Here is a 14,757-nt window from a genome sequence, read left to right as displayed (position 1 = left end):
TAAAAACAGGAACTGTTTTTTCCCAAGCTAGAAGCTTTGAACTAAAGAAAAGTCTTAATATTGTCAATAATGCTCCAGAAATAAGGTAAATTATTTTAATACTTAATGTTAAAGAGGTTTCCAAAACATGCAAAATGTTTTAATGGTCTTCCTTCTACCTCAGTAGCTGGTCCAGAACAGAGATCATTAAATAAGAGGTATACACAGCTTTCACAAACTCAACAGTCTCAAACTGATCTATGGAAAGAATAGGGCATACTACCTCACCTGAATAAATAAAAAAATGGAAATCAACCCAGGTTCATGGTGGGATAAGTAGTGGTTAAAGGCTCTTCTCAAGCCTATGGCTCTGCAGTTTTGTTTTACATTCACTTCCTTTTCAAACAAACCATGGGGGCTTGATCTGATTCTTCAAGTTCATTCAACAACATTTTCCAATTATGTGAAGAGCTTTGTAGAAGAACTATGAAAAAATCCATTGTGAAACTCCTAGCTACAGATTTGGTTATACCAGAGGTCAAATTGTGGCTCTTGTTACATAATATATTCCCGATCTTCACAAAAATGCTGTGAGAGATCTTTGTCCCTGAACAGCAGCAATGTAATATCATGCCTCTTTATTATAGAAAATAAACATGCATGTAGGTGAGGTTTACATAGGAGAGCATTATGATAATTACAATATCTACTCATCAGTGTTCTTGTGGAAGTTAGCCTTATAGGAAGATAGTACGACTTCATTTGAATCTTTAGTTCAGAATGAATGTGATTTAAATCTAATGGCCAGTAATAGTTAATCTCCCCAAATTAGAAATACATAGCAACACAAATCCAAGTAAGGTATAGAAGTTTGATTTTTTTAGACTCTAAACATACAATTCGTTTCATAAACAACACAAAACTTATGTTCTTCATTTAGGGAAAGAAACAGTTGGAATGTGGCAGTGGAACAAGCTTATAAGTTACACAGTGATAGAACGAGTTACATGCCATTAAAAAGATATTTAGCAAGGATGTTATTGGTTCTCAGAAGGCATGATTGATGACATTGTGTCACTATGCATGTTTGAGATGCAAGATATACCAGATAACAGTATCTATCAACTTACCTGCCTTCTGTATTCTTCCACTGGATTATAAACAGTCCACCCATCCACATTAAACTTCTCTTCATTTAAAAATGCAAATAATGGCTAGAAAAGGCAGAAAGCAACAACAATAAAAAGAATTTAATGTTCAGTGTGAAGGAGCAGTGTATTAATAGTACATCCTTTGATTTTTTCACAAAATAAATTTCACCAGATTTGTTGACCATGAAATTACAACCAAAACCAAGATATATAACAAACAACCATGAAAAATTCAGACCAGGCTTACACTATTTCTATCTTGAGTAACAATTACTTTTGAAACCTCAATTTTCTATGGCTGCAAATAGCTCTTTTGTTTTTTAATGCCACTCCAAAAAAAAAAAAAAAGATTTCCAGACCAAAATGTCCATATTGATTTTAAAGAGTATTAGCGATTGATCAGCAAAAGAAGAAAATGAAATTCAAAGTGAATTTTAAGAATTTTAAACAGTGCAACTGTCTCAAGAGTACACTGACACAGTTAGCTATTTAAAGAGAGATAGGACATTAGGAAAACTCTTAATTAACTGCTGACTGAATTTTGAATCAATGTGCTGGTCTCTGTGAAATGACAGGACATAGACCTCTCATCACTTCTCTCTCTATGATCACTCTCAAGGTGCTATTGATGGATTTCCTAGTTTCAAATACCATCTGTACCCTAGTGAACACTGTCTATTGCTCTCCAGCATCCCCTCTGAACTCTGGACATGGCTATCCAAGTGCCAACTTCACAACCTTCCAGACTGCCCTCAGAGGCATCTGGGGAATTCTGAAGCTAACACCCAAAGCCAAATTCTTGACTCTACCTTACCAATCCTGCTCTTCCCAGTTTCCCCCATTTCAGTCAATGATAGCTCCATCCTTCTAGTTGACTGAGCCAAAAGCTGTCGAGTCATCCTTGTTCCTACTCAGCTACCAACCTGGTCTAATCCTAAATCATCTCTCACTCGGATTATTACAATAATCTCTAACTGTGCCTATCTTTATACCTCTAAGGTCAGAGTAACAGTGTCATAAGTCAGATCAAGTAATTCCTCTGCCAAAATCCTCCTGTGGCTTTCCATCTGGCTTAGAGTAAAAGTGGAAGTCCTTCCAATGGCTGACGTGGCTGTGTGCCATCTGGCCACCAACCCCCCGAAAGACATGGTTTGTCTTTGCTCATGACCCTATTTACTCACTCAGCTGCAGCCACATTGACTTCCTGTGCTACTCCCTTGAAGGACCAAGCACACACCAGTCTCAGGGCCTTGGCACCCACTGTTCCATCTGCCTGGAATCCTTTTCCCTCATGGCTTACTCTTAATTCTTTCACATGTCTGATCAAGAGTGACCATAATCAAGACCTTCCCTGACATCTTATAGAAAACCAACACACTACCCTTACAAGATCACCCCCTATTATCCTTCCCCTGTTTTACTTTCCCCTATCACTTATCACCATTTGACTTATTATCTAAGTACTTATTTACTATTGGACCCCACTGTCCCCTTATGTGGAACATGGACTCCACATAAGCAAACACTTGCTTTGTTCATCTCCTCTATGTCCAATAATGAGAACAGTATCTGGTCCCTGGTAGGCAGCACACATATGAATGAATGACAAAATGAAGCCCTTTCTCTAGATGTGCCAGGTCTGGGTACTTTTCCTCTAGGTATCTCCTTCTCTTTTCCCTGCTAGCCTATTGTTTTGCCTACCAGTATCCTCTCCCTTACATCACAAGGATTTTCTGGAAAACCATTACCTAGCAGCAAAAGTTTTCTATATTTGAATGACAAGCTTATGGTAAAAACTGATCAAGAACATGCTGGAACCTATTTTCTTCTCAAACACTCCCAAGCATGCAGCATCCTGAGCAGGTCTCAACTTGGGCAGTGCTAGGCCTGAGTGCTGTGTGCTCCACTGAGGCCCTCGCCTGATACCGAGTCCACAGCAAAGCTCAACTACCCAGTACCACTGGGGAAAATAAAAGATTCCTGTTAACTGAAGTTTAACTCAGGGACTCTTGGTGAAAACAGCGCTAAAACATTAGGTGTGCTTCTTTATTCATAAACAGAATCTATGGAGCACACCTAAGCATTCTCTTGGTGACATATCTTTGGCTTTGAATATTTGATAATCTACTGGTAAGTACCTGGAACAGGTAAATGCTCAAAACTGCTGAGTGCTATGCTGTTGACATAGTTGTAGATGGCGGATGGTTTGAGATATAAGGATACACAGTCACTCACTTTAGAAGACTTCAACATAAATTTTTTGTTCCTATGCTTTTAGTTATTTGCATCTTTGGCATGGAATTCAGGAGAATATTGCAACCTTTTTAAAAAATTCCTGTTCCTAAATCAACAGCCTAGATAAAGGTTTTCTCCAGAAAAATCATCAAATATAGTAATGGTATCACTATTCTTTAACTTGCCAGCTGTATTTTCAAGGTAAATTACTATTTCTCAATTGCTCATAATAAAATGCGTTTGTATCCTGTAAGACACTTACCAATAAGTTTACAAAACTGTTATCAGAAGATGAAGGCTATATGACCCAAATCAAAATTATCTCCATAATGTCCTTAATATGCTTAAGAGAACTTAAGCACAAGCAACATTAAATTGTTTTTGTCATTAGCATGAGAATGAGACAGTATCCCTATGGTACCTATGTATCAGGTAGCCTTTCTCAGGAGATTACTTCTACAATGACACTTCATACTGTGAATGAGGTTCAGAGGAGGCAATGAACTGGCATCCTTTACCCCTGGAATATGCCTATTACAACTTGGTGACAGAAACAGCTCCCAGTTGACTCTTCATGCTAAGAGCCAGGCTTGAACCTCAATTATTTCAGGAAAATTTATGAGTCACATATCAAATATTTCTCATTATGAAATAATATGACAATACATTGCATCAGAGCTCAGGATGGAAAAGACCAGATACATAAACCAATATTTCCACCATCCAAATAAATTCACTTCTAATTACTGAAAACCATTTTAAAAAAGCATTACTGGTTAGGATTTACATGGTGGTTTTTCTTTAAAAACTAGGCTTTCCATACAGTACTTGGCTCAAATGAAGCAAGCATTAACAAAGAAGTAATGCTGAGATTTTCTAAAGTAAAATGTACCAGATATTTTAATTTTCCCTCTTTTTCTTAAAGACTCAGAAAAGAGAACAAAGCAAGAATCTTCAAATACAAGCTGTCAGTGGAGTAACATAAAGGTGGATTATTACAAAAAACAAAACAAACATTAAACATTAAAGCAAGGCTAACAATATCCATTCATCTGAACCTCATTATTAAACAGTGCAAAGCTCCCTGCAAGTGGTGACTCGTGACAAGCCTAATTAAAGCTTCTGTCTGAAAACTATCCAAACCTGAAATTAATGAGTTACATGTCTTGAGGTTTTTAGCTGTCATTTATTTTCTTTCCAGACAGGACATTTTTAAGGCTTTCGGGTTTTTTATGGGTTGACATTCCAACAATTGTTCCTAGATGTAGCCTCGGGTGGGTCTGTTCACATGGACAGAGCTGGTTCTAGAGCATTTTCCATTCCAGCCACCAAGCAGGAAGTCTTATTTGCCAAGCGGGTAATGGTAAAGTCCACCCATGAACCCTCCAAGCCCTGATTTCATTTCTCTGCCTACAGAAAACTCAGGAATGATTCATCCCCAACCTAGTAAAATCTTACAACAGCGAGGGTGTTGGGTTGAGTGTTGGTGATCAGTAGATGATCAGTGTCATCTTTGCAACTTCCTTCTAGGGCCTACTCCTTGCCCATGGCTCTGCCCCAGAACTGGACTGGGGTAGGCCTGGGCCCTCTTTCAAGATGCCATAGGATGCCTGTGACTCGCCTCACTCATACTGAATCAGAATCTCTAGGAGGTGACCTACCCATGCCCTGGACCTTGGATACACCAGAACCATTAGGAATCTGTAGTGAAGCTATTAGGGGGTGCTGTTTTACTTATATTTAGAATGATTTTGAAGTAATCATAGATTTGCAGGAAGTTGAAAAAAAATGTATGAGAACACATGCACCCTTCAGCCAGCCTCTCCCAATGTAAACATCTTTTATAACTAGAACACAGTATCAAAACTAGGAAACTGGCATCAGAAAACACATTCTCAAATGCTTAGCCCTTGGCTTCCTTGAGTGAGCAGGTCCTTCTTTATTTTGCTATTAATGTTGGGGTATGTCAATAATTATGATACTGGCTAGTATAGAGATACCATGCATAGAGACTTTAAAACAGCAATCATGTGCATTTTTCCCTGATTAAAAATAGCACAATGTAACATTTGAAAAATGTTAAAGGACAAAGTTGAGATGAAAATCTCTGATTTCACACTAGGGATTAAAAACAGCTCTGACATAGGGAATATAGCTTGTCATTTCTATTTAGCTACATTTAGCATTGTTGTATCTTATAGGGGAAAAAACTCTGAAATGACAACAGATTTTAGTTTTCACTTAATTAGCTATTATTTTTAAATAGCACCTTTATAAAGATGCACTGATTTGCTTAAAGATCTACAGTGGAGTTTTTTGAATTTACAGAATCTTTAAATCTCAAACAACTCCTGAGTTGCCTTTGAGCAAGGAGAGCTATCTATCAGGATTATCCTGTCAGCTCAGGATTCCTCCATCTCACACAACTCCTTCCTCAAAGACATGTAGTATGGGGTACAGAACTGGAAGTTTGAGAATTAGATTGGTAAAAAAAAATCAATATAATTTCAAATGAGAGACAGTTCAGAAGAAAATCATTTTTATAGTATTCAGAGGAATAAACTGATCAGCTATGTACATTTAAAAGTGTTTTCTTTCAAGGGATGTTACCATCACATAGTAGCTACTCATCAATGGGCATGATTTTCAAGAGGAATATTACCCATTTTTCATGAACAAACAAACTTGTCTCTGAATACCTAACCTGAAATTTTCAGGGAAACACTCACTACTTCTTTTCTAATCAATCTTTGTTATATATGAGCAAGAATTTATGTGAGTTTTTTTCTAACTTAATTTCTCAAATTGGAGACATTCACCTTTTGAAAAGCTTCCATCTACAATTTAAAGATGCAGCAATGTATAATTACCTCATTTTCATCTTTTAGATTATGCTTAAGAAACAAGAACATTTAATCTAAGAAAAAAATTACTTTCATTGAAGTTGAGGTAGCTAAAATTTTTAAGAACCTGAGGAGATATTGAATTTGAGAAAGTATAATTCTAAGATCTTAATGCAAGCTAATGCCTTCAGTATAAGTATTTCAGATGACTTGACATAGCAAGGTCATTTACATTAGTGTGATGCACTTATTCCAAAAATCTGACAAAAGTTTCACAGGTCAAAAGAAGCTAGCACATAAATTATCATTTATACTTCCATTTGCATAAATAATTCTCCTGATCCTATTTCTACCACTGACAAAATCTATAATCCTGGGCAAAGTGGTTTAATATTCCTGGTCAGTTACTTTAAAATATATGTGTGTGTATGTGTGTGTGTGCGTGCATATGTATATATGAAAGGACCACAATCACAAAAGTACATTTGAAATGTCACTTGAAGGGGATCCAACATGGCCGCTGGCGAGGAAGCAGCGATTCCAATGTCTCCACATTAACGGGATCAGAAAGACCCATTGGAACAGCGGCAGTCTACCTACTGAGGAACTTCTAGCAAAATTCCGTGAAGAGGGGACCTGCCGGGAATTGGTAGGTTTATTAGAAGTGTCAGTTTGTCCCAGACAAGTGGATCTTGGCCAGCCATGCGGGCGCGGAGGTCAAGTCCCACAGCCACCAGCCGCTTCAGAAAGCGGCCGGAGGCCCCGAGCGGCGCGGCCCGCCCGAACCCGCAGACGGCACCCGCCACCTCGCCGTCCCGAGAGGCCCCGCTCTCGCTCAGCGAACGGCCACTCCACCCGCCCGGATCTTAGCCACGCGGCCGCAGCTGCCCGGCTCTACCGGCAGCCCGGCGCAGCGAGAAGTGTCCCCGCCTGGCCCAGCAGATAGCCGGTGCCCTCCCGGCTCTACTAACAGCCCCGCCCACCCGGCGAACGGCTCCCCGCCCTCCGAGACAGCGTGAAGGGAATCTAACCAACCCTTTACGAAATAGCGAACTGGGAACTAAAACCAGAGATTGTGTCAGACCAGAGACAAGCCAGTTCCACCCCTCCCTTCGGACACTCCGGCAAGGAGCCAGGGGCCCGCCATAGCAGAGAGGGGAAGTCACCAAAGTTCGGCCAAAGAGATTCCTTCCCAGCGGAATCTACTTTAGCAGGTGTGTGACTCCCACCCACATCAGATACAAACAACCGGGAAACTTCAAAATCTCTCCCTGGGCGTGACGGTAAGGGCCAAAGGGCTCTCGACCCCCAACTCCCCCTACTGCCAGTGACGAGGGTGTGACTGTAGGGGCAGAGGGAAGCAGAGAAGACTCCCCACCCCCAAATCCCCCAACCGCGAACTGAGAGGGAGTGACTGTAGGGGCGGAGGGAAACAGAGGACACTCCAGACCCCCAACTCCTCCTACCGCCAGCAGTGTGGTTGTGACTGTAGGGGCTGAGGGAAGTAGAGGGGATCCTCGAACCCCAACTCCTATTACCACCAGCAGCGACACCAATGGTCTTAGCTGCCAGATTCCAAAGGTGTGTCCACCAAAGGGGTCCGGAAAAATTAAACAATTGACTCCCAGACCACAGCTCCACAGCACTGGGACTTAGATGAATGACAGCGAGAGTGCTCAGTAGTTAGGGAAATAGAGCACTCGGTGGGGCTGAAAGTGTAACCAAATCCTTGGTGAACTGCCTCCGGTGAGCAGGACCTGGCTGCCTGGCAGGAGGTAGGGGAGGAGGGGCCGTAGAAGTGAAACCGTTCTGGACCAACAGGATTGAGAGACTCCCAGGAACCGCCTTACAGGGATTGCTGTTGACACATTGAGGGCAAAACTCAGCCTGGAGGGCACAGCTTTGCCTAAGGGAAGAGAAGAAAATGGATCTCTAAGACCTAATTTTATTTCCTATTTCATTTTAACTTTTTCTCTCCCTTTTCCCTCTCTCTCTCCCCTTCCAAGTTTTACGGCTCTTTCCATTCTCCTCTATGCTATCTATCTCCCTCTCCTTCTTTCTTTTCAAGAGCACCTACCTTCCCCTTCCCCCCAACTTTCATCCCAAGCATTACGTCCTCCATTTCGCGTAACTGTCTAAATACAAATAGGTGTGCGCCCTTCCCCCGTGCCTGCAAGGTAGCCGGACCTGCAACCCACCAGCAGGTCAGGCCCAGCAACCTGGGAGTGGCAGAGCCACCACACGCGCCTGCAAGGTAGGCGCACCTGCTACCAACCAGCAGAACAGGCCCAGCGGCCTGCTGATGTGGTAGGCACAGCGCCCCAATTGGAGGAGGAGCAGAGCCCCTGCCCGCGAGACTTTGCAAATATACAAGAGTAATACAAATATATAGGGGGAAAATTCAACAACACAACAGTCTCAGTAAGCAGAAAGAAACGCGAACAGTATGAAGAGACAAGGAAAGAAAGGACCACAAGCAATGCAGGTCAACTCAACGTTAGAAGAGGTAATTTCTGCAGCAGATGGAATGTCAGATAAAGAATTCAGGAGATACATGCTTCAGATGATCTGGAGTCTCAAGGAAGACATTAGACAGCAAAATCAGACAATGAAAGATCTCTTCAACAATGAAATACACAAACAAATCCAGGAAGCAAAAGATCAACTATACAGGGAGATAGAAGTTATAAAAAACAAACAAACAGAAATCCTAGAAAGGCAGGAAGCAATAAACCAACTTAAAAACTCAATTGAGAATACTACCAACAGAGTAGAACACTTAGAAGATAGAACATCAGACAATGAAGACAAAGTATTTCAACTTGAAAAGAACATAGACAGCTCAGCAAGACAGTTAAGAAACCATGAGCAGAACATCCAAGAGATATGGGATAACATAAAGAGACCAAACTTAAGAGTCATTGGGATACAGGAAGGCATGGAGGTCCATACCAAAGGAATAAACAATCTATTCAATGAAATAATACGAGAAAACTTCCCAGACTTGAAGAATGAGACAGAATCCCAAATCCTAGAAGCCTACAGGACGCCGAATGTGCATAATCATAAGAGATCCACATGTAGACACATTATAATGAAGATGCCCAACATACAGAATAAGGAGAGAATTTTAAAAGCTACAAGAGAAAGGAAACAGATTACATTTAGGGGTAAACCAATCAGGATAACAGCTGATCTCTCAACACAGACTCTGAAAGCTAGAAGATCCTGGAATAACATATTTCAAACACTGAAAGAAAATGGGTTCCAACCAAGAATCGTGTATCCAGCAAAATTGAGCTTCAAGATGGAAGATGAAATTAAAACCTTCCACGATAAACAAAAGTTAAAAGAATTTGCAGCTAGAAAACCATCTCTCCAAAAAATCCTCAGCAAAACATTACAAGAAGAGGAAATGGAAAATAACAATGAAAACCAACAGTGGGAGGTAGGACAGTAAAGGGGGGAAAATAATCAAAGAGGAAAACAAACCATATTCAGTAACAAAAATAAACAAATATGGCTGGAAGGATAACCCATATCTCAATAATAACCCTAAATGTTAATGGCTTAAACTCACCAATTAAGAGACACAGGCTAGTAGAATGGATCACAAAACATGACCCAACAATATGCTGCCTACAGGAGACGCATTTGATAGGAAAATATATACACAGACTGAAGGTGAAAGGTTGGGAAAAATCATACCACTCATATGGACTGCGGAAACAAGCAGGAGTGTCCATACTCATATCAAATAAAGTAGATTTCAAGCCAAAGTTAATCAAAAGGGATAAAGAGGGACACTACATACTGCTCAAGGGAACCATACACTAACAAGACATAACAATAATAAATATATATGCCCCAAACCATGGTGCAGCTATGTTCATCAAACAAACTCTTCTCAAGTTCAAGAGTCTAATAGACCACCATACAATAATCATGGGAGACTTCAACACACCTCTCTCACCACTGTACAGATCTTCCAAACAAAAGTTGAATAAGGAAACTATAAAACTCAATAACACAATTAACAACCTAGACTTAATTGACATATATAGAATATACCACCCAACATCAAGCAGTTACACTTTTTTCTCAGCAGCACATGGATCCTTCTCAAAAATAGATCATATATTATGTCACAGGGCAACTCTTAGACAATATAAAGGAGTAGAGATAATACCATGCATCTTATCTGACCATAATGGAATGAAACTGAAAATCAACGATAAAAGAAGGAAGGAAAAATCATGCATCACTTGGAGAATGAACAATAGGTTACTGAATGATCAATGGGTCATAGAAGACATTAAGGAGGAAATTAAAAAATTCTTAGAGATAAATGAAAACACAGACACAACATATCGGAATCTATGGGACACATTGAAAGCAGTTCTAAGAGGAAAATTCATTGCATGGAGTTCATTCCTTAAAAAAAGAAAAAACCAACAAACAAATGATCTCATACTTCATCTCAAAATCCTAGAAAAAGAAGAGCAAAATAACAACAAAAGAAGTAGAAGGCAAGAAATTATTAAAATCAGAGCTGAAATTAATGAAATCGAAACAAAAGAAACAATTGAAAAAATTGATAAAACTAAAAGTTGGTTCTTTGAAAAAATAAATAAGATCGACAGACCCTTAGCCATGCTAACGAAGAGAAGAAGAGAGAGAACTCAAATTACTAGCATACGGGATGAAAAAGGCAATATCACAACAGACACTTCAGAAATACAGAAGATAATCAGAAATTATTTTGAATCCTTATACTCCAATAAAATAGAAGATAGTGAAGCCATAGATAAATTTCTTAAGTCATATGATCTGCCCAGATTGAGACAGGAGGATATAGACAACCTAAACAGACCAATATCAATTGAGGAAACAGAAGAAACCATCAAAAGATTACCAACTAAGAAAAGCCCAGGACCGGATGGGTATACAGCAGAGTTTTACAAAACCTTTAAAGAGGAACTAATACCAATACTTTTCAAGCTATTTCAGGAAATAGAAAAAGAGGGAGAACTTCCAAATTCATTCTTCGAAGCCAACATCACACTGATTCCTAAACCAGACAAAGATACTTCAAAGAAAGAAAACTACAGACCTATATCTCTAATGAACCTAGACGCAAAAATCCTCAATAAAATTCTGGCGAATCGGATACAAAATCATATCAAAAAAATTGTACACCATGATCAAGTAGGATTCATCCCTGGGATGCAAGGCTGGTTCAATATACGGAAATCAATAAATGTTATCCACCACATCAGTAGACTCAAAAATAAGAACCATATGATCATCTCGATAGATGCGGAAAAAGCATTCGACAAAGTACAGCATCCCTTTTTGTTCAAAACTCTCAAAAAAATAGGGATAACAGGAACATACCTCAACATTGTAAAAGCAATCTACGCTAAGTCCCAGGCTAGCATCATTCTGAATGGAGAAAAATTGAAGGCATTCCCTCTAAATTCTGGAACAAGACAGGAATGCCCTCTCTCACCACTTCTGTTCAACATAGTTCTCGAAACACTGGCCAGAGCAATTAGACAGATGAAAGAAATTAAAGGCATAAAAATAGGAAAAGAAGAACTTAAATTATCACTATTTGCAGATGACATAATTCTATACCTAGCAGACCCAAAAGGGTCTACAAAGAAACTATTAGAGCTAATAAATGAATTTAGCAAAGTGGCAGGATATAAAATCAACACGCATAAATCAAAGGCATTCCTGTATATCAGCAACAAATCCTCTGAAATGGAAATGAGGACAACCACTCCATTCACAATATCCTCAAAAATAATAAAATACTTGGGAATCAACCTAACAAAAGAGGTAAAAGACTTATACAATGAAAACTACAGAACCCTAAAGAGAGAAATTGAAGAAGATCTTAGAAGATGGAAAAATATACCCTGTTCATGGATAGGCAGAACTAACATCATCAAAATGGCGATATTACCAAAAGTTCTCTATAGGTTTAATGCAATGCCAATCAAAATCCCAATGGCATTTCTTGTAGAAATAGAGAAAGCAATCATGAAATTCATATGGAAAAATAAAAGACCCAGAATAGCAAAAACAATGCTAAGCAGGAAGTGTGAATCAGGTGGTATAGCGATACCATACTTCAAACTATACTACAGAGCAATAGTAACAAAAACAGCATGGTACTGGTACCAAAACAGGCGGGTGGATCAATGGTACAGAATAGAGGACACAGAAACCAACCCACAAAACTACAACTTTCTTATATTTGATAAAGGGGCTAAAAGCATGCAATGGAGGAAGGATAGCATCTTCAACAAATGGTGCTGGGAAAACTGGAAATCCATATGCAACAAAATGAAACTGAATCCCTTTCTCTTGCCATGCACAAAAGTTAACTCAAAATGGATCAAGGAGCTTGATATCAAACCAGAGACCAAGCATCTGATAGAAGAAAAAGTTGGCTACGACCTACACACTGTGGGGTCGGGCTCCAAATTCCTCAATAGGACACCCATAGCACAGGAGTTAATATCTAGAATCAACAAATGGGACTTTCTCAAACTAAAAAGTTTTTTCTCAGCAAAAGAAACAATAAGAGAGGTAAATAGGGAGCCAACATCCTGGGAACAAATTTTTACTCCTCACACTTCAGATAGAGCCCTAATATCCAGAGTATACAAAGAACTCAAAAAATTAGACAATAAGATAACAAATAACCCAATCAACAAATGGGCCAAGGACCTAAACAGACACTTCTCAGAGGAGGACATACAATCAATCAACAAGTACATGAAAAAATGCTCACCATCGCTAGCAGTCAGAGAAATGCAAATCAAAACCACCCTAAGATATCATCTCACTCCAGTAAGATTGGCAGCCATTAAGAAGTCAAACAACAACAAGTGCTGGCGAGGATGTGGGGAAAAGGGTACACTTGTACATTGTTGGTGGGACTGCAAATTGGTGCAACCAATTTGGAAAGCAGTATGGAGATTTCTTGGAAAGCTGGGAATGGAACCACCATTTGATCCAGCTATTCCCCTTCTGGGTCTATTCCCTAAAGACCTAAAAACAGCATGCTACAGGGACACTGCTACATCGATGTTCATAGCAATACAATTCACAATAGCAAGACTGTGGAAGCAACCTAGATGCGCTTCAATAGACGAATGGATAAAAAAAAATGTGGCATTTATACACAATGGAGTATTACTCTGCATTAAAAAATGACAAAATTATAGAATTTGGAGGGAAATGGATGGCATTAGAGCAGATTATGCTAAGTGAAGCTAGCCAATCCCTAAAAAACAAATGCCAAATGTCCTCTTTGATATAAGGAGAGTAACTAAGAACAGAGTAGGGAAGAAGAGCATGAGAAGAGGACTAACATTAAACAAGGATGAGAGGTGGGAGGGACAGGGAGAGAGAAGGGAAATTGCTTGGAAATGGAAGGAGACCCTCAGGGTTATACAAAATTATATACAAGAGGAAGTGAGGGGAAAGGGAAAAAGAATACAAGGGGGAGAAATGAATTACAGTGGAGGGGGTAGAGAGAGAAGAGGGGAGGGGAGGGGAGGGAAGGGGGGATAGTAGAGGATAGGAAAGGCAGCAGAATACAACAGACACTAGTATGGCAATATGTAAATCAGTGGAAGTGTAACTGATGTGACTCTGCAATCTGTATACGGGGTAAAAATGGGAGTTCATAACCCACTTGAATCAAAGTGTGAAATATGATGTATCAAGAACTATGTAATGTTTTGAACAACCAATAAAAAAATTAAAAAAAAAAAGAAATGTCACTTGAAAACATCTACAATCGTAATCATTTAAGGCTGACATTTATCAGGGTCTGCACATTGTACCTCTTCTCACTGTAATTCTCTCTCCTAACAATTTTGGTTACATTTATGAAAATGTCAATGATTACATCCAATCCTTCCAAGTAATCCTCTCCCCATTTCAGAACCCAAGGTCTATGGAGTCACCTACCTCCTAGATCTGTACACCTGGTTGTCCCATAGATACTTGTGGCTCAGCAAATGTGAAGGGGATATTTCCCATCTTGGTCCCTGGCCCACCATCAGCTTGGTTATCCAGGCTGGGCTCTATCATTCCATTCCCTTTCATAACTATATTCAATCATCAAATTCTACTGATCTTACAATCTAGATCTTTCTGAAATCCAGTCTCTCCTGTTCCTTTTATTGTTCCATTTCATCACAGAGCAAGGTGACTAACAAAGATCCCCAGAAATGGTCTCTTTCCTGCCTCCATTCTTGTCCTTTAATAGACTACCCCTGCACATAGCAGCCCGTGTAATCTTTTTGAAATAGAAACCTAATCATGTCATATTCTAGCTTAAAATCCTTAAATAGCCAGGAGTGGTCTGTAATAGTAGCAATTCAGGAGGGTGAGGTGGAGGATCTCAAGTTTAAAGTTGCTTCAGCAACGTAGCAAGGCCCTAAGGAACTTAGTGAGACTTAGTCTCTCAGTTAATAGGGCTGGGGATGTGGGATGTGGGTTCAACCCCTGGTACCAAAAAG

General features: G+C 39.6%; 1 protein-coding gene across 5 annotated transcripts in view; it reads right to left on the bottom strand.

Annotated features, from left to right (window-relative positions):
• MTM1 (myotubularin 1) overlaps positions 1-14,757 on the bottom strand; it is a 114,764-nt gene that overhangs the window by 34,149 nt on the left and 65,858 nt on the right. For all 5 annotated transcript variants that reach the window (XM_081277607.1, XM_081277609.1, XM_081277610.1 and 2 more), the window contains one exon: positions 1,110-1,193. In XM_081277607.1, coding sequence (XP_081133733.1) covers positions 1,110-1,193 — 84 coding nt within the window. The remainder of the gene's footprint in view (positions 1-1,109; positions 1,194-14,757) is intronic.

Source organism: Spermophilus citellus, assembly GCF_964194105.1.
Source record: "Spermophilus citellus genome assembly, chromosome: X".
Taxonomy (NCBI): Eukaryota; Metazoa; Chordata; class Mammalia; order Rodentia; family Sciuridae; genus Spermophilus; species Spermophilus citellus.
Note: the sequence above shows the minus strand (reverse complement) of the source record. Positions and strands in the feature narration are given on the sequence as shown.